Source organism: Artemia sp. Qi Xiang Cuo, chromosome 11 (assembly GCF_049724085.1).
Source record: "Artemia sp. Qi Xiang Cuo chromosome 11, ASM4972408v1, whole genome shotgun sequence".
Classification (NCBI taxonomy): domain Eukaryota; kingdom Metazoa; phylum Arthropoda; class Branchiopoda; order Anostraca; family Artemiidae; genus Artemia; species Artemia sp. Qi Xiang Cuo.
The window spans coordinates 117,396-138,673 of NC_142804.1; the positions used below are offsets into that span (position 1 = coordinate 117,396).

A 21,278-nucleotide genomic window follows, 5' to 3' on the forward strand; every position below is an offset into this window, starting at 1 on the left:
AGCCGAGAATCAGAAGACCTCCCAGTAACTACATTAGAAATTATGTATTTACTTCTAGGAAAATTTTTATCATCAAAGAAATGGAAATCATTTTCTTGACCAATTTCTTGATCAAAAATAAGCTTGAGATTTAAATAAGTCTCTTCTAAATTCTTTAACCTATCGAAATATCAAAATCTCTGATACCTCTCGGGGATGAAGCTGAAGAAAGAGTCATCACTTACCAACTACAATCGGCGGTCCGTCGTAAAAATTCCAGAAAAGCGAGGAACCAAAAACAATTAACATACCCGATTGAACTTCTTTATGGAACACTGAAAGGAAACAAAAACAAACTAGATACCTTGAATTTTGGGAGCATAAAAAAAGAGAAAAGAAAATTGAACAAAGATGAAACAAAAAAAAGAAGAAAACAAAATTTTCGTTTTACATCCTTCTCTGCCATACAGCTTAAAACAGAATTAATGTGCGGCTTTAACAATAATTAAATAAAAAAAACAAGTTTTTTAAACTGAAAGTAAGGAGCGACATTAAAACTTAAAACGAACAGAAATTATTCCGTATATGAAAGGGGCTGTCCCCTCCTCAACGCCTCGCTCTTTACGCTAAAGTTTGACTCTGTCTCACAACTTTATTTTTTAAAACAATAAAAAGTTTGACTTTCTCACAACTCTATTTTTTAAAACAATAAAAAACTTTAGCGTAAAGAGCGAGGCGTTGAGGAGGGACAGCCCCTTTCATGTACGGAATAATTTCTGTTCGTTTTAAGTTTTAATGTCGCTCCTTACTTTCAGTTTAAAAAACTTGTTTTTTTTATTTAATTTCTGATCGTTTTTTAGTTAATGCAGCTTTTATTTGCATAAAAATTTTACTTTTCTTTTGCTAAATGGATGTCTTTACAAATTAACTTACGTAACTAACTTCTATATTCGTATATTTTTCTTCGGGCAAAAAATACAAAGTTGTAGATTTTTGCAGATATGAGCTTGAAACCTATGTAATAGGGTTTTCTGATACGCTGAATTCTGACGATGTGATTTTCATTAAAATTCTTTCACTTGTAGGGGATGTTTCCCCCCTCTTTAAAAAATCGAGTAGATTTTCTCAGGCCTTCGTAGCCTTTGATGAGTAATACTAAACTTAATAAAATTTATATATTTAGGATCAGCATTATAAACACATTCTTTTGATACATTTACTGACATCAAAATTTCGTTTTTAAAAGTTTCGATTACTATTGAGCCGCATCGCTTGTTTTTTTATTGTTTTTTTTTATTACGTATATGTTATTACGTATATGAAGGGGTTCTCCCCTTAGTCAATACCACGCTCTTTAAGTTAAAAGTTAAAAAAAATTTTGATTCAAAAAAACCAGAATAACAAAGGCCGGTTAATTATAATAGATAGCTCTTTTGAAAGCACTAAAAAAAAATCTAGCGTTAAGAGCGAGGTATTGACTTGGGGGAGAACCCCCTAACATACGTTATAATTTCTGTTCGTTTTAAATTATAATATTCCTTCTTACATTTCAGTTGAAAAAACTTGTTTTTTTTTGATTCAACTTCTGATCGTTTCTTAAATAATGCTTGGAAATCCGGCGCCCCCTTCATAGAAATTTCCCTTCCCCCAAAGAAACATCCTCCACGAAACTATTCTCCCGAGTAATCCCCTCCTCTAGCCCCCCCCTCCAGAAAAAATCCTTCCTGAAAATGGTTGAATACGTCCCAATAACCAATAAAGACTGCTGGTAAGTCCGGCGCCCCCGTCCTGGCCCTGTCCCGGCCCCCCGGAACACGGGCTGTCGGGACAGAGCGGGCCCGCGAGGGGGCGACCCGCTCCGGCCCCCCCCGCCCCGACCAAATCGCCTCGGAAAAAGTCTGTATACTTCCCAATGACCAATACTATATGTTAACATTGAGTAAAGTTCATGACTTTCAGCCCTCCCCCTGGGGACTTTGGGGGATCAAGTCATCCTAAAAGATATTTTTATTATATTTTCGACCATGCCGAACCAACTGGCTCTCTCACAAGTTTGATCGGGTGACTGTGGGAAAAAAATGAGCGTGGGAGGGGGCCTAGTTGCACTCCATTTTTTTTGTCAATTAAAAAGGGCAATAGAACTTTTAATTTCCGTTCGATTGAGCCCTCCCACGATTTTCTAGGACCACTGGGTCGATACGATCACCCCTGGGGAAAAAACAAACAAAAAAAAAAAAAAAAAAAAAAATAAAAACATCCGGGATCTTTCTTTTGGCAAAAAATGGAAAATTCCATATTTTTGTAGATAGGAGCTTGAAAACCCTACAGTAGGATTCTATTATATGCTGACTATGATGGTGTGATTTTCATCAAGGTTATATAACTTTTAGGGGATCTTTCCCCCTTTTTTCGAAAGTCAACCAAATTTTCTCAGGCGCGTCAATTTTTCTGGGTAGCACTAAACTTGATGAAAATTATATATTTGAAATCAGCATTGAAATCTGATTCTTTTGATGTATCCATTGGTATCAAAAACCCGTTTTCTAGAGTTTCGGTTACGATTGAGCCGGGTCGCTCCTTACTTACAGTTCGTTACCACGAACTGTTTGATTCAAAAAACTTCTCACGATATCACATGCATAAAAATTAAATATCGGTAAAAAAAGACAAAACTACTGGTCGGAAATGACTTCCTTTGGGTCTTTTTTGGCCAACAATTTTAGCGGATCGGAACAGTCATCATCGTTTTTAACCCACTGCTGTGAGCCTTTTGACTTTTTTGTCTCCAGCCAGAGTTTCACGTTACGCTGGACCACACGAGTCTCACTGACCTTCTCTGCTCCCTTTGCATTTTTTAGCTTGTAATCGAGAGCCAATAATTCCTTTCTTCGCTTTCCCAATTCATCAGGTAAGTCAGTTGACACGCTGTAGCCCATTTTCTTTAGTTTACCACATTCTTTAAGAATCAATGAGCGATCATAATTGTTGAGCTGCATGAAAATAGGCTCAACTGTTTTTTACTACCGCTCTGCAGACTAGGACCAACACCATCATCAGATGTGGTGAATTTTTTGATCCTATACACGACACTGATACCTATTTGATCAGGATCCGCAATCCCGAGTTTTATTCCGAAGATTTTTTTTTTTACTGTATCACGAAGATTTTCAGGTCCATTTGGCGTATTGATCCCGTGAAGCAGAATATTGTTTCTCCGTGTATGTAAATCTACTCGAAGTGCAGACGATTTCACCTTAATCAATTCCGATTTTAACAGCTTATTTTCTGTCTTCAACGCCTTATTTTCTTGTTGTAGCATCGAAATCGTAGCAGTTAATTCATCTATTCGCCGGTCAAAGTGCCCTTTTGTTAGTGATGTAGCCATCTCTTATTTTTTCAACAATAATGCCGCACAATTTCGAAAATTCTTAAAAAGTCATGAAAGGAGACTTACTTGCAAGGGCCCGTAATTCGTAATATCCAGATATTACTTAGGGCCCACTTTCAGCAATCACCATCAGTCAAAACTTATTATCCAAATTGTTTAGCCAAGCAGCGTCCTTTGGGCAAGTGACGTAGCTAATCCAAATTCATTCCACACCCGGAGCATTCAGTCTCTGAATACTAACAGGTAACTGTTATATAATATTGAAAGCGTCGTAGAAACTTCAAATGGGCTCATTTGATTGGGAATTGAAAGGGCTAGTGCCTTTTTTCATAGTTGAAAGTGATTGGAGAGCAACTTTCATAATTGGAAGTGATTGGAGAGCAACTAACACCCCTCTCACGCCCACCATTTCCCCAAACACGTCCAATCAAAATTTTGAGATAGCCATTTTGTTTAACTTAGTTGAAAGTTCTAGAAATTAGGTCTTTGAGGATGACAACCCCTCTCACAGACGCTAGGGTAAGGGTTGTAGTTTATGCCCTGGGAGCATATAAGGTGTTTATAGAAAGTGTTGTCGTAAAAACTCAAAAGGGCTCATTCAATTGGAAATCGAAAGGCCCAGTGCCCTTTTTAATAGTCGAAAGTGATTGGAAGACTTGTCATTTTTATAGTAAAGATCAATATGGGTACAGTGTTTTTTTTTTTTTTTTTTTTTTTTTTTCTTTTTTTTTTTTTAGACCAGGGCACTTCGTATCGAAGGGGTTGTCGTAGGAACTTCGGAAAGGGCTCATTCGATTGAAAATAGAAAGGGCTGATGCCCTTTTTAATAGTCGAAAGGGATTGCAGGGCAACTAATCCCCCGTCCACCCCCACCCTCCCCATTGCCCATTATGTTCAAAAACTAAATGTTGTCTTAAAATTAAATCAAAACGCACTGTGTTAATGCTAATTCCCAATAAGGCATCTCAGCAGTATCCCAAGAACGACTGAGGGTATTATGTTCAAACTTTCGGGGCTACTTCTGCTCTTAACATTTAACCAAATCAAAATAGCTTAAGTGTATCCAAGCTTTCAAAGAAATTCAACAGATTTTTTTTGCGAATTGTATCAAGTTTTCCATTTCAGGTCAACTAGAGGAGTTATGAAACTAAATTAAACACTACTATTTGTGTTCAGATTTTTACAAGGGTGTGTGCTGTTAAAAATTGCTGCAAATTTTTCTCCGGCATACAAATAGCAGGCCAAACTATGAAGTCTTAAAAAAACGAAAAGATTTAAAGTAGTATTTTCTTTTTTCCTGAAAAGACTATGTCAATATAAAACGAACAGAAATTAATGAAAATAAAATTTTTCCACAGAATAAGTTTTTCAAAGAAAAATAAGGAACTCTATTAAACAAAAAATTAGCAAAAATAATCAAATAATCTACCAAGCGTGAAACTACCATAAATCAGCATCAATAAATAAATGAAACCCAAAATGGATAGAAATTACAATAAATAAACGAGCCATACTCAAAACGAGCAGAAATTAACATGAGTTGGGCTCAAAACCCCTAAGGCTTCCCAATGCCAGTACATAATTTGCACTTTACTGAAAAAAAAGCAAATTAATGTGCATTGTCAGTTTAATATACATATACCGATATTTAGTAATCAAAATGTTAATATTATTTGATTTATTAAAATTATAAAATTAAAAACATTTATATTTTTTGTGTAAAGTGCAAAATGTGTTCTTTTGTTGGGAAGGCTTGGGGGTTTTGAGCCCAGCACATGATAAATTCCACTCGTTTTGAGTTTGACTCAGTTATTTATTGTAATTTCTGTTCGTTTTGGGTTTCATTTATTTATCGATACTGATTTATGGTAATTTCACGCTTGTTAGATTATTTGATTTTATTTTTGCTCATTTTTCGTTTAATGGATCCTTTACTTTTCTTTGAAAAACTTATTTTGTTGAAAATTTGTTTAAATTAATTTTCTAGAAGAAAAGGATTAAAACACACCTCAAAGGACTATTTTTTTTTATAAAAGCTGAAGCATCAAATTTGTCAGCCCCCCACCCTCCTCCCTCAAATAAAATATTTATGTCTTCCTGTCATACATGTGATGCATTATAAGCTAGGTGGAGATGTACGTATGATTGGGTTTCGACTCTATATTATTCTCTCTGGCTGTGAGGGGTATAGTCGCCATACTTCTTGTTTGGTAAATGGGCTGTCTACCATCCGGGCTGTCTTTTCCTGTTTCATTGATGCAATAGAAAAACAGTAATTTGTCATTCCTTAGTCCCTTATGGTACTGTGAGTGCAGTAGGTTGCAGCTATTTCTGTAACGTTGCAGTAACCAGCCTGTGTGAAGAAATAAAAGATATTAAGCTTTGTTCGTTCAAAATAACAATGATAATTTTTCCTTAAAAAGCCTATATATATTTCAGGTTTCAAATGGTTGAAAAATGGGGATATAGACTACCAGAGAAACCACAAGAAAAAAGCTTCAGGGCCTGTTATCGTTCCTCTAGAAGGCAATGCTTAATGCAGGATATTTCCTTTCTACAATGTATCCAGATTCAAGGACCTGAAGAATTTATTATTGAGCGTTTGAATCGACTAACTCATCCGTCTACAGGTGAGAATCCCTATTTTAACTTAAAAGTTTGTGATTATTTTTGCGGACTGTTGAACTGTATACCTGAATGTATAGGAGTTCCAGATGTTCCATCGACTTTTGACGTTCAACTTCCACTGTATAATGGAGCGGTTTAGCTTTAAATTCAGAAGAATCATGTATATTTTCAAGAAAGCATGAAAGTTGGTGGACATAAACTTTCGACTGCGCTGAGCAATCCTGGAACTGTAGGCAAAAACTTCGGTCACTAGAACGTCGCCGAGCGTCGTATAACGGCATGAATTGTCAAATAAAGTATAATAGCCCAAGAAAGTCTTGAAATGGGTAAAAAATGCTGCTGAACCCACTGATCATCTCACTTTTATCCTTAGGTCATAAGAACGTCGTCTAAGCGTCAAAAAACGTCACGAAAATTCAAATGAGGTTTTAGTAGTGCAAGAAAGGATTGAAATGAGTAAAAAATGATGCTGAACCCACTGGTCCACTTTTATCCTCAGATCATTATAACGTCGTCTAAGCCTCTCGCGAAAATTTAATTGAGTTTCAATAACCCAAGCAAGTCTTGAAATGGGTAACAAATGCTCCTGAGCCCACTGGTCGTCTCCCTTTTATCCGTCGTCTAAACATCACGAAACATGGCGTTTTTTTCAAATAATGATTTGCTCATGTATAAGAGTCATTAAATTAAAGCCGTGGATGAGGCCTCAACTATGCAAAGCTAGGCAAAATATTTGGTCACTAAAATGTCGTACAATGATAGTGCTGGTCGTCTCACTTTTATCCTGAAACATTTAAAACGTCGTACAAACGTCACAGCCACTTCAAGCAGGGACGATCCACCATTTAGAAAACGGACAGACGCTTCTCTAGCATACCGATTGACCAGGCACGCGAGTAACGGAATAAAATACTTAAAGATGCTGGCGGTGTAGTTAGTTTAACCTCTGACGAGCAGGGTCTCAGGCGAGTTTTAGTTGCTAGACCACGAATTGCGATTTGATTGAAGAGTTTGAGCTCCAGACTATGCATCACGACGAAAATGAAAATACGCAGAAGCAGTTTTTGGTTGATGTGAAGAAGCTTGCTGATTTCATCAAAAAATATGGAAATCCATTCGAAGACGAGTCTAACGAATTGCTTGTGTTAGATAGCTCACGAATTGTTCAGGTAAAAGGACTTGTTTCATCCTTATATAAAAAAAAGAGAACAGCATTACAATTAATTCGTGATAAACCGCTTTGTCTTGAGGCAATAACTTCTGTCAGACCCAATCCCTCGAAATAGTGTCAAAATATTTCAGAAAAACCGTGGACGTGCTGGAAATACACCGATAAAGAGCTAGCTAGATGCCTCGAGGACGAACACAGACCTGTTTTCTAGTCTATATTGCTAGCCAATTCACATCTATTGACGTGAGAAACTTCTTCTCCCGTGAAAATCAGATGTTTCCTCCCGCACTTTCAAGCGAAGGTGAACTCTGAAGCAGCCCAAAATCTCATGTCATTCCACTGCCGCTTGAAGATATAGAAACAGTTTCAGAATTGCCAATAACTATTTTAGCTCTGTTTAGTTCGCAGGGGATTTTGGACGGCGCAGTCATCGTACATGTGTTGACCCCCGGTGAAGCCAAAACTTTTTGTTATTGCGCAGTCGACATATTCATTCCGTATATTTGATCTCAGCTCATGCGATGCAAAAGACTTGATGTCATCTGATACGTGTACATGGAAGATAGCCTAAAATCTGGAACAAAACAAAGCGCTGAACAGGGATCAAAAATCGGGTTTCGTTCTCAATAAGGATACCCCAGAAGTCGAAATGGAAAGACTTCGCTTAGACGTCATTCACTTGAACATGATCCTTCAGAATGGGGATGGAAACGAGACAAAGGCGGAAAATGGTTTCCATAGTGGAGTGATTTACCAGAGGCGTGTTCTGCCTACAAGGAGCTGACCAAGTGCAATTGTGAAAAAGGTTGTGTTCAATAGTGTAAATGTTCAATAGCAAATCTGTCATGCACCGCCAGATGTAACTGTAGCGAAAAATGTGCTCGTGCTTTAAAAAAGTTATTAATTTGTTGATTTATTTATTCAAAAGTTATTATTTCCTGCCAAATTTCAACCGAAATGATGCTTTATTTTCAAGTGATTTGATCTACCTCTTTTTGCTAATTACGATGAATCTCACAAGCACCTATGATATCTTTTTGTAATATCCCCGTTTATACATGAAAAGTCAACTTGAAACATGAAAACAAGAAAATCAGTTGGATTGCAATAAAAATAGTGATTCCTTCACCCAATTGCTTTCTTATACAGTATGAAAAGTATTCCTTACTTTACATTTTCAGCACATCCACTACGTTCTAAAATGAAATTGTAATTCTTTGAATCAGTTTGTACACTTGATGTTCAGTTTCTTATTTTCAAAAAACTAAACTTTTACTCGGGATCTCCACAACGTTCTGAAATATAATTTCAATTTTGGAATCAGTTTGTATAGTCGATTTCCGACTTTTTTATTTGTATTTTTTTATACGCATATTACATCGTCAGAACGTCACACAGCCTAATGTGACCTTCTGATAACGTTGCAATTTTTAAGAAAACTGAGGTCCGCAATGCTGATTTATGGCCTCTAGTACGATCCTAAAATGGCCAATGCAATCTGAACCTCATTTTTCGCCAGTGCGATCAGAATCTTATTTTTACCCATTCAAGACTTGCGTGTGCTATCATTTTTTTCCTTTTTTTATTATTAAATTTGAAAACCCACCTCCTCTCCTCTCAGTGGCGCCATCTATTTTGTAATTTGGAGTTTAATTGGAGATGGCGTTCCAGAGCGCTCAAATAGCAGCCTGAGCGTCGTACAAGTATAGCTTTATTTGTGAATTTTCTCATGGTTTCTTTTCTGCTGTGGTGGTATGAATAATCGAAAATTTGACTGTCATAGTTTCCATTAGTGCAATAACGATGGCATTAAAGTACCGAAAAGCTGATTTATACGAACTGAATTCATCTCGTCTGACAGTGGCGCCATTTATTTTCATTAACTTAAGGCTCTTTCGACTGTTGAGAAAGCCGCCAGATGTCAATCCAAGTCAACAGCGATCCAAGCGTAGCCACAGAGGGAAAAGAGGAGGCCAAAGAAATAAAAATTGTGCTATCCCTGTTCTCGTTTCTAACAACAGAGCGAGGTCTCTCAGTACAGCAAGGGAACGTATTCTGACAGTAGTTAACTGCATCCCTCCTAGTGAAATCCCTCCTTCGCTTCGTCCGTGGTACGCTGACCCAGTTTCGTCACTGTCAAGTACCCCACCTCCCCTAACACCTGAGTATTTCTTGTCGAAGTGCAGACTTCCCAATATCCTAGTATGTAATGCCCGATCACTAAACAATAAAACCGACGAACTTGAAGTAGTTCTCAAACAGACGAGTTCCCCCATTGCTGTTATCACGGAATGTTGGGATATTAATGATGAAACCGGGCATATCAAGGGGTACAAGTGTTTTTTTAATACGAGACGCGACCGAGGGATTAACCGACGAGGCGGTGGGGTCGGACTGTACTTTCGGGAAGACTTACCTTGTAAATTACTAAGTCAGCCCAGTGAATCATGCCATGAAGTAATTTGGGTCGAATGCAAACCAAAGCGCCTATCAAAGCGATATTCGTGCTTGGTTGTAGCTGCAGTTTACTACCCCGAAAGTGCAAAGAACAGAAAAGAACTGATCCAGTATATCCAAAACTGCACTGATGACCTACGCCGCAAACACGCAGCGCCTGCTTTTGTAATCGCTGGTGATTTCAATCAGACTAATAAGGCATGGGTCTCCAGCATGCTTGACCTCAAGCAAGTTGTCTCAATCCCTACTCACGTCAGTGGTAGTATATTAGATCTTATTTTCACGAACATTCCCGATTATTACGAAGTACCCTTCTCTCTCGGTCCGTTGCATAACTCTGACCATAACACACTTCTTTGGAAGGCCAAAGTTGGCCTTCCAGCACCACGTAAAGTAAAAATTACCACTCGACCTATGACTAAAGAGGCAATTCGTTCCTTTGGACAGTGGATTGGGACGTTTGACTTTGATGAGATTTGCTCTATGACAGATATCGACCAGAAAGTTGATACTTTCAACTCTTTGCTGTCATGTAAATATCACGAACATTTCCCTGAGAAAAAAATAACTGTTAGTGATACTGACAAACCTTGGGTAACACCCGATCTAAAGAAGCTTATCTTAACTCGCTGCCAGTTACATCGCAGTGGGGATATTGTTCAAGCAAACAAACTTCGTAACCGCATTGTTAAACTGTTACGAGCAGCGCAGAAAAGGTACGTTCATGACAAAGTCTCGCCTCTCCTTCAAGGTGAGCCCCGTAGGTGGCACTCTGAAGTCAAGCGTCTTACCGGTAAACGTACCACCAGTGAAATTAAGATACAGAAAGACGACAAAACGCTGATAAAATCAGCCGAAGTGAACGCCTTTTTCACTTCAATCTGTACTACTCACCCGTCCTTCACCGAAGCCGAAATCGAAGCCCTCATTGCTGACGTCTCTGAAGATACAATCGTTGAAGTATCCGAGTTCGCGGTGTATAAAGAACTTCAAAAGTTAAAAAGCAACTGTGCTTCTTACCCAGGAGAATTGCAAGTTAAACTTTTAAGAGAATATTCTATGTTTTTAGCAAAACCACTCTCATCAGTGATCAATCAGTCGTTCAAGGAGCACAAATTCCCGAGTGCTTGGAAAAAGCCTACGTCCGCGTCTTACCTAAAGTCAAAGACCCGAAGTCCTGCAATCAGCTTCGTCCGATTTCTATTACGCCTAATATGGCTAAAGTGACTGAATCTTTTATTTATAGAGAGCTCCTAGCCCAAGTTCAGCCAGCCCTAGATCCGTTTCAGTACGGCTGCTTGAAAGGGAGTAGTACGACGCATTATCTAGTACGTCTCTACCACCTGATTACCGAGTGGTTGGACAAAGGCAGTAGCCTCGTTGACCTGCTTTTAGTCGACTATCGTAAGGCTTTTGACTTGATCCGCCACTATACAGCAGCAAATAACCTCAAAAAGATGGGCGCTAGGAAGCATATTTTGCTCTTAGTTGTTGACTTCCTGCGTAACCGCTGTCAGTGTGTCTATGCTCTCTTCCCTAGTGACTTAAACTCTGAGTGGGCTGAACTAACGTGTGGCGCACCACAAGGCACTAAGCTGGCAGCTCTTTTGTTTTTAGCGGTAATTAACTACATTATCCTCGAGTTTGAAGACAGATTCAAATACGTGGACGATCTCTCCCTACTTCTGAAATATCTTGCTGAAAAGTCAGACGTGTATCCCCAGTTCAGCAGTGAGATCAGGAACTCCTTTCTCGAGGCGTGTAGCATTAATGACCTCCAGCTTAATATGAATAAAACAAAAGTCATGAGGTTTAATCCGCTTAAGCGTGACCTCTCATGCCCGGGTCCTTGGTACCCTACTACCTCAACCTCAGTGATTCTCGGGGTTACTTTCAGTGACGACTGTTCATTTAGCGCGCACATCGCCGGTCTGGTGAAAAAAGGTAGTTACGCATTACAGTCGCTAATTACCTTGCGCCGACTGGGTTTCTCACAAAGTCAGCTGAAGACGGTTTACGTCACGTATGTGCGCCCAATCCTTGAATATGCGTGTCCTGTGTGGGGCCCTCAGGCTCATAATATTGAATACCTAAGTGAAGATCTGGAAGCCATTCAAAAACGGGCAGTGAAAGTGATACTAGGCCCGAAATACAACTCTTATGAGGCTGCCCTTAGTACCTTACGACTGCCAACGTTGCGTGATAGGCGCTTACAGTTAATGTGTAATTTTGGGCAGTCCCTTCTTTCGTCCCAGAAACACCGTTCGTTGCTTCCCCCACCTGCACCTATCACCGCCAACACCCGCCATAAAAATCAACTAGTGCCGCCAAAGTGTCGAACAACCCGTCACAGCAATTCTTTCGTGCCTTTTTTTGTTAGTTATTTAAACCGCCAGTGACCAGTTTTATGAAATGTACTAAACAGCGCCATTTAGTCGGGGCTTCGGCCACGGCTACGATAGTTGTTTATAAATAAATGAGTCTATGAGTCTATGAGTCTATGAGATTTTAAATTTCAATATACATCTATATACATTAATGCATCTAAACGTCACCTACTCTTTTTTTTATTAAATAGCAGCCGAACTGGACACACTTCAAGTCACCATATACTACCAAAAACTTTCCAATACAAGAAAAAATAATTTGCCATTCCCGTGGAAAAGGTCGTCTTCCCCCAACAGGAAGCACATCATACGGTGGCTATTTCTTACCATACCTCTAAACTCTTCCGGATGGTGACCCTACGTGTCTTCTATAGAAACAAATAATAATAATAATAAATCAAAATAAATTAATTAAATTAATAATAATAAAACAAAGAAAGTTATAATGATACCACTTTTCAACTTTATCTTTTCATTTTTCCCTTGTAACTATACTTCGGCTACTATACTTTATCTCCAAAAACAAAACAAAAAACAAAATTAAAAAGCTGGCAACGCTGCATTACCCATTTCTACTCACACACAAACACTCACAACATATCTCCTCAAACCTAACCTACCTCTTTCCAATAAACGCGCGATCATTCTCCCACAATCATAACCTTCTTGACTCAATCCCTTTTCTCTTCTTCTTTCTTTTCCATACATATTCACATATTTCATCACAATCAACACCACAGATCGCTCTCTCCTCTCATTTCCAGGAATTTCTACATTCAGTTTAATCAACCTTATCTTATCTTCCTCAGTGCTCCAAATTATTCCACGATCTCTTAAGGCACTAAAAAACTTATTTACAATTCCTTCATTATATTCACCATTCAAAAATTCGTGATTCTGGCCATTTATCACTATTTCGTCGCAAAGCTTGCACTTTGGACCTTCATCTTGGGTAAAGCGACTTACTCGATCTTGATGCGGCAGTATCTCATGAATAAACAGAAACATAAATTCCTTTATAAACTGACTATCCGGTACACTGTGCATTTTCCCAGACGATTGCTTAAAATTCACAAATGGTTGTTTTCTATTCACGTGAAAATCCACTTCTTCTTCTTCTGTTTTCTCTAAATATCCATCCACTATCTTTTTCTTTTTGGCAGTTTCACCTGATCACTCAGCAATCCTAGGTTTTTCATTTCTCGAATACACCATATTACTTCATGGAGTTTCTTTGGCACATTCCTGATCATTTTTTGTTTTGCTAGTTCATCCCTCAGTATTTATCGCTATTAAGGCCCATCCTCATATTATTTCACCGTCGATCCATTTACTACAGATCATCTCACAGAGGTTTCTAATTATCAGAGACATGCACACCTTTTGGAAGTTTATTACACCAAGAACCCCCTTTTCTCGGAGCACATACAACATTTTCATACTTAACCTTTCCAGCTCTCCCCTCTAAGCGAAACGCCAAATGCTCCTTTCTACCTTTGTAGCATACTTTTCTTCAAGATTAAAAGCCGGTGCCAGCTAAAATAGCAGTGGGAGAGCATACGTTTTTACATACACTACTCGCTCAAACATTGACGCGAAATGTGTTCTTTGATGGGCTTCCAGCAACCCCTCAATCTTTTGCACACTCTCTTCCCACAAATTTTCCACATTCACCGTTTTTTTCAAAAAGTGCACCCAATACTTTCACTGACTGAGCCTCCTTGACCCAGACGCTATCATCTAATCGCACACACTCACCTATGTTTAGTAACTGGCTCTTTTTTCTGTGTATTTTTACCAAGAAATGCTCCTCATACCACATTAGGCCTCTCGCCACTTCCATCAAATCAGCCACACTCCCAGGGAGGAAGACCCCATCGTCTACAAAATCGAGTGATTTCAAGGAGATATTCGGCGTAATTGCAATCCCATTTATCCACCGTTCGACATACTTACAGAGTGGATCGATAGAAAGTTCGAATAAATAAGGGGCACTCGGATCCCCTTGTCGCACTGCCTTTTCAAGATTCAGCCTTCCACCTGTGTAACCATTTATAGTCACAACCTCCATCTGGTTCTTATATAAATTTTCATACCACTTCAGAAACCGTTGATCAAACCCAAAATTTTCCTTCATCAGTGTCCACATCCTTTGACAACATTCATACTCAGTAGGAAAGACATTACGGAAAACGCCCTTTTTTTCCATTTCGTTGTCTCTGCGTACCAACAAGTCATGCAACACGTTGAGAATATGATGGGCCTTCTTTCCTCGAATACCACCAGACTAATATCCTCCCAGGATTCCATGCATCACCTTCTCCATTCTCTTAGTTAAAAATTTGGGCGTTATTCTGTGGTCACTGTTTGAAACCTATATACGCCTCCAGTTTTGAAGGTCTATTCTATCGCCTCCTTTAAAAAGGAGAGATACCATGCCCACATCATTCTCTGGATATCCTTGTTCAACATAACGTGTCACCACCAAAATAAACAGATCCCCAATTTCCGGAAAAAATTCTTTATAAAATTCGTATCCCAGTCCATCCACCCCAGGTGACTTACCATTTTTCATTCCTCTTATTGTTTTTTCAGTTTCAAGCCGGGTTACCTCCTGCAGTATCAGATCATTCTCTTTGATCTTTACCTTCCTACCTGGTTCAAAATCTGCCAAGGAATCCATTCTGCAATCTTGTTCTTGATCTGGCAATGTGTAAATTTGCTTATAAGAATCTTCCACTATTTTTTGTATTTCCTCTTCATTTCCCACAACTTCTCCCTGCTTATTTTCTTAATCCCCTAATTCTTATATTTTCTCTTTTTTTGCCTTAATTTTCATTGCTAGATTTACTTGTTCTGCATACTCTTCTTCAGCCAGTCTATTTTTCAGTTTCCAAATCTCAAATTCTTTTTCTTCAATCTTTCGTATTGCATCTTCGACCTTTTTAAACTCGTACCACACCTCCGTCCCCTCGTCAATCTTTTCCTTCAGTTGGTTTAACACTCTATAAAGGTGTCTTTAGTGTGCGTTACTTTCACTTCTTGATTCTTTTCCCCAGTTTTGTACATATCCTTTTACTTTTTGCTTTAGGACTTTCCAAAATTGCACTGGCTCTGTTCCCTCTATAAAATCATGCATCCAAGTTCGAATACTGGCTCTCAGCTGCTCTTTTAGTGGACCTTTTAGTGCTGAAGGATTCAGTTTCCAATGACTCTTTCTAAATTTTTCTCGGTTCGTGTTAGTTCCCATATCCATCACAGGAGCAGTGTGGTCAGAGAAAGATACGAGTTTGTTCTGTACACTTATCGCTTCCGTTACCAGATTTTATCTCACACAAATCTGGTCTATTTTGCTTGATCCTTGGTTATCCATTCGGATAAATCGAGGTCCTTTCCCAAAATGAACCCACACATCTTTAAAACTCCAAGCACTTATCATCGCCTTTAACCCTTCACTGCATCTTCTTCTTGCTACTTGTCATTCCTTGCTATGGCATGCGCTTCGGACACTATACAATTAAAATCTCCGAACATTATCAAATTTTCTTCACAAAGGAACCTTAGCAATTTTTCACGAATGGCACTCTTCCGTTGTGTCTAAAGTTACCCGTTCCTGACTGTAGGTGGACATTTACTATAATCAAAGACCCACAACACAAACTACAAATGCTTCCATCATCTCCAAACGCATGCTTCCTTGATCACACTGTACACTTTCTTTTAAAAAGGAAACCAACGTCTGGCTCAAGCCCTCCATAAACATACTGGTAACCTGTCGGGGCTTTAAACTTTTTCGAGTCAACTTCTTGTAGACACACTATATCTATATTCTGTTTTATCACAAGTTCTGAAATGAAAGTCTGTCTTTTTGCTTGTTTTGACTGTCGTGAGCTATCTAAACCCTTTTTTTGAGATGAGCAATGTTATGTCACTTTTTGCCGACGTTCTTGTCACCTAATTTGTTGCCTCCCTTTCTAGGAATTTTCACCATAGTTGAGGCCTCATCCACGGCTTTAATTTACTGGCTCTTATATATCAGCAAATCATTATTTGAAAAAGACGCGACGATTTTGTGATGTTTAGACGACATTCTTATGATCTGAGGTAAAAGTGAGACGACCAAAGTTCTTAGCAGCATTTTTTACCCGTTTTAAGACTTTCTCGGGCTATTAAAACCCCCATTTGAATTTTCGTGACGTTTTGTGACGTTTTGACAACGTTCTTATGATATGATGATAAAATTGAGACGACCAGTGGGTAAAGCAGAATGTTTACCCGCTTCAAGACTTTCTTGGGCTATTAAAATTCCATTTGACAATTCACGAATTTCTACGACGTTTTGACGAAGTTCTAGTGATCGAATTTTTTGTCTCCACTTCCAGGATTGTTCAGCGTGGTCGAAAGTGTATGTCCGCTAACTTTCGTGCTTTCTCAAAAAAATGCACGATTTTCATGGTTAGCCGCTCCACTAATCAACGAAAATTGTAATATCTACAGTACTGATAGTGCGGTAGTGTGTGTCAAAATGTACAAATAACAATAAATCTACAAATAAAAAAATTGAAGAAGTGAAAAGATTTTGGAATATTCTACCTATGCTGTATTATATACGGTATAGAATATCCTGTAGTATTTATTTTTATATTTTTATTTATTTATTTTTTTAATTTGCTTTGTGTTTTTGGAGCTTGAGCGTTGAGTTATTATAGCAGTGTATGGTAAATGTTAACGAAAATAATTTCCTTGCTTATTTAGAATAAGTAGCTCTTTCCATTATAAATTTGCTTGGTTCTAACTTAGAGTTTGACTTCGTCAACTCTAATTTACTAAGTTAGAAAAAAAACGCCCCTTAAAAGTACTTTGGACGGTGTTACCTTTCGATTTACACCTAGTGGATGCGTTCTCATTCGCAAGGGTGTTAACTGGTATCATGCATTATAGGTATCGGTTTCGCATAGAGTTCACAGAAAGTAGCTACTCGTACTTCTTAGTCCCAGTCTGTATCTCTTCTGGGTACTCCCAATGTAGATGAAACTAAGAGAGGAAAGAAAATAACAAAATGAAAAATAAAATTAAAAAAGGTGAAAAAACGAGGATTTTGTCAGCAAGTGGAAAACGATGAAGAAGGAGAAATAAGCAAATATTTCGACAAGGACTTCCGCCAGGTCGTCCTCAGTGCCAAACAAAAAAGGAAAAGAAAAAAAAAGAAAATCTAGCCTTTCGAATTTTACATGACAAAGACACAACAGACGCTCCCAATGTAGGGCACCCCTTCCAGAGTTGCCATTAATTTTATGCTACCAAGTTATTTTCTTTAGCCTCTATCAGGCAGGGTAGCTGCTTTAACCCAACTCTCAACTCCCAAAAATAAGAAAAAAAGAGGTGGAAGAAATAAAAATTAAAAAAAAAACATACCATGTGATATTGTAATCCAAACCTTACATTCTAAATATATTTTTGAACTTTGGTAGAATAATCCAAAATATTTTCTTCTCTTCTTTTTTTTATTATTATTATTTGTCATACTTTTCCTTATGATGCTCGGTTTTGCACGTAGTGGGAATTTTCAAGAGGCATTTTTCTGAGGAGGGGGAATTTTTCCTGGGATAGTAGTCTTCGTGATAATAATTTTCTAGGGGGAGGGGGTATCAGCCTAGAACCGGCCAGCATGTATGAATATAAAACAGTATCTCTTGGATCGTTAATTTTAGCAGTTTGTTTTTCCTTTGTACTTAGTGACTAGGTTTATTTACTCATTTCACAAGTCCTCCTCTTTTCATCCCTTAATTACATCACAGCTAATTCTGCTATTTCTTCTAAAGTAAGCTTTCTTTTTTCAGGACTGTCATTTAGCTCAAAAGCATCTCTCTCAGGTGTAAGAGAAGGAAATGCTGTTGTCTATTCTCAAGGATGTTATCCCAATGGAGTTGTTGGTCAAGTTTGTTTTATGTGGAGACCAGTAAAAAGAAGTGAAGAGAGAACTATTTGGATCTGGGTTCATCCATCTATTTATCAAAATTTCCTTGAAGAACTTTCAAATGCTTTTGAAGTGAGGAAAGTTGAAAGAGGTCAAATGGAAGCTGAAGAAAGGGTAGATGAGGACATGAAAGAGGGAGAAGAAGTCATGGAAACAGTTTATTCAGATTCAGAAAATATCGCAATTAATGAAACAGGCAGTGAACGAGATCATGAAGGACTCAATGAAACCGGAAATGATCAAGCTGGAAATAAAGTTTATAAAAAGGAGAAGAAAAAAAGACGAAATGTTGATTTAGAAAAATTGGCATCTAGAAATGTTCCATATGAAAGAACCCCTATGTGGGAAAATGACTTAATAAAAATAGTTGAACTTAAGGGTACTTTAAATCGGTTCTCACTTCGTGGTCCCGTATCTCAGAAGATTTTAAGTGAAGTGTTAAAAGTTGCTGTTATAGATAAAGACTCGGAATTTATTATTCCTGAAGAAGAGAAGCCCCCCAGTTTTTCCAAATGGGCCAATTTTGAGAAGGACTTTTCAAGGGAAGGGGTACCAACGATAGAAACTGAATACATACTTGATGATTTAGAATCCAGACAGTGGTGGAAGAAAGAATTTACGGATCCTGCTAATAGAAAAGTTTTTTTCCAGCAGAAAAAATTTTGGGAATCAATTGAAGATGTTTTACCAGGTCAATGCTCGCCACGTATGATATTAGGTCTAACAGTTTTGGACCCTAGGCCATTTTTACCCCCTAAGAGACAACTACATAGACCATCGGCTGCGATATACAAGGAAAAAAGTAGAAAGGATTATTTACCATACAGTTTTCTTTGGGATGAGAAAATTAGAGATTGCGTGAGCTTGTCAAAGATTTCAGATAATATTTTAAATCGACAAAGGGCGAGCTTAAAATTAGGTGAGAATCTGGTCCTTGGAGAGGCAGGTTCCAAAATTCCGGTGATTCTCGTGCAGCAACCCGGTGTACAAGGACGAAATGGGAAAGATACAAGTAAGTGGTCTTGTCTACAAATTATTTTCATATTATTAATTGTTAGTGTTGCGTAAATATGAACGACATATCAAGTGTTGCGTTTAGTTAATTTTACTTGAATTCATTTTTTTTTTTTAGTTCAATTTTAATGCTTATGTTTTTTTGTCTCTGCTTGAACTGTAATGTTTTTTTGTTCTTTTTTTTGTCTAGGCCTGGACTTAAATCATTTTTAATCATATAATTAGCAATACCTGCATTTAATCGGGTTTTTTAGTTCAATTTTGATGCTTATGGGTTTTTTGGTTCTTTTGTTTATGCTTAGACTTTAAGTCTAAGACTTTTTTTTTTTTTTTATCTTAGACAGTTTTTTTTTGTCTAGGCTCTAATGTTTCTTTTCAATCATATAATTAGCAATATCTTGTTTTTACAACTAGTACATGTGTATTGCGTAGAACAAAATAGTTTTTTTTATATTCAATTAATAAATCAATTCAATCAATTTATTAATGCTAAAAGAAAACAATTTCAAAACGTAAGGTTTTTACATGCCCAAGAAGCTTAGCTTGTAAAGGGCCAACAAAATAAAATAAAACACTTTTATAAAGCACATGAAATAAAGCATATGCATATACAAGCGCATAACAAAAAAAAAACAAAAAAAACAAAAAAACACTGGAACAAGACAAGGATATTTGTGAAATAGGGGATTTAGAAGGACATAACATATAAATGAAAAAAAAACTAAATGAAGAAAAGAGATAAAAATATTATAATATTATATGAACAGAAGAGAGACATATAAATTAGGATAGAAAAAAAAAATTTTAATGGAAACACCCGACGACAAACTGCCTTTACAGAAAGAAATAGATGTAAATCAGCAGGGGTGGAGTTCCAAAGTCGAACTGATTGAAAAACAGGAGACCTCTGAGCTGCTGTAGATGTTCGTTTGGGTAAAATAAATCGGCGAGAAGAACTACGTAAAAAAGAAGAATACCTACCTGATCCTGACCGCAAGAAAAACTGCTGCACGGGCGGTGGAAGTGTACCTAGAAAAGCAGAATGCGCTAAATAAAGGTAACTTTTACCCACAATACGATCCAGCGGAGCTATTCCGGTATCGTTATAAAGATAAGAAACAAGGGAAAGCCGAGGAAAAAGAAAAGTAGCCTTCACTGCCCTATTTTGGGCTCTTTGAAGTGAGCAGAGAAGATATTTATTAGTACTATCCCAGACAGAACAGCAATAATAAAGGTAAGGGAAAATGAAAGCATAATTAAGAGAAAGCATAACAGCTGGGGGAGGAAATGAGTTAACCCCGTGTAACATTGAAGATTGGCGGAGGACAAGGGAGCGGATATGAGTTATATGGGTTTTAAAAATAAGAAAACAGTCAAGATAGACACCGAGACATTTCACAATAATAGCTTGCGGTATAATATCATTCCCATAAGTCAGGATGATTGGCTCCCTTACGTCTCTCATACGATATGGGGTTCTGAAGTGTACAATGGCACGTTTTTGGCGGTTGAGAGTCATACCATTTAACCAGCACCAATATTTTAGTTTATCAAGAAGACATTGAGCTAGGGAAGTGGCAGATGGCAGGTCCACTGCAGCATTGAAAAAGTTACTGTCATCAGCTAAAAGATTAGGGTGCACAAATGGATGAAAACCATCAACAAGGTCATTAATATAAACAAAAAACAAAAGTGGTCCAAGCACAGAGCCCTGTGGGACACCTTTCAGAATAGGCAAGGTAGAAGAAGAAGTATCATTAACCGAAACATACTGAGATCTCCCTGAGAGGTAAGACCTAAACCATTCTTGTGGTACTCCATGGACTCCAAATAAAGATAATTTAGACAAAAGAACAGAGTGAACGACCATATCAAATGCCTTGAAAAGTCAAGAAATAAACCCAAAACACACAAGCCCTTGTCAAGGTTAACACGCACAAACTCTGTTGCATCTGAAAGTGCATGCAAGGTAGAAAAACTGGGACTAAAACCATACTGATGGTTAGTTAAGAAAGAATTTCCTACAGTCGTATTAGTGCTAAATACAAATGAAGAGAGTATACGATACACTACTTTTTCAACAGCCTTAAAGATGACAGGAAGAAGAGAAATAAATCTATAGTTTGAAATTAGCGATGAATCACCTTTTTTATACAAAGGTACAACATTAGCAACTTTTAATAAATGAGGGAAACGCCAAAAGAAAGAGAGAGGTTAGCTATGTGTGAGATGGGGTTAGAAACAGACTGACCAATTTATTCAAGAACATTACAGCTC

At 37.8% G+C, this 21,278-nt stretch overlaps 1 protein-coding gene across 1 annotated transcript in view; it reads left to right on the forward strand.

Annotated features, from left to right (window-relative positions):
* The window catches only part of Pop1 (POP1 ribonuclease P/MRP subunit), a 166,807-nt gene that overhangs the window by 38,047 nt on the left and 107,482 nt on the right, over positions 1-21,278 (forward strand). Inside the window, exons 4-5 of the mRNA XM_089097388.1 lie at positions 5,807-5,997; positions 17,851-18,999. Coding sequence (XP_088953514.1) covers positions 5,807-5,997; positions 17,851-18,999 — 1,340 coding nt within the window. The remainder of the gene's footprint in view (positions 1-5,806; positions 5,998-17,850; positions 19,000-21,278) is intronic.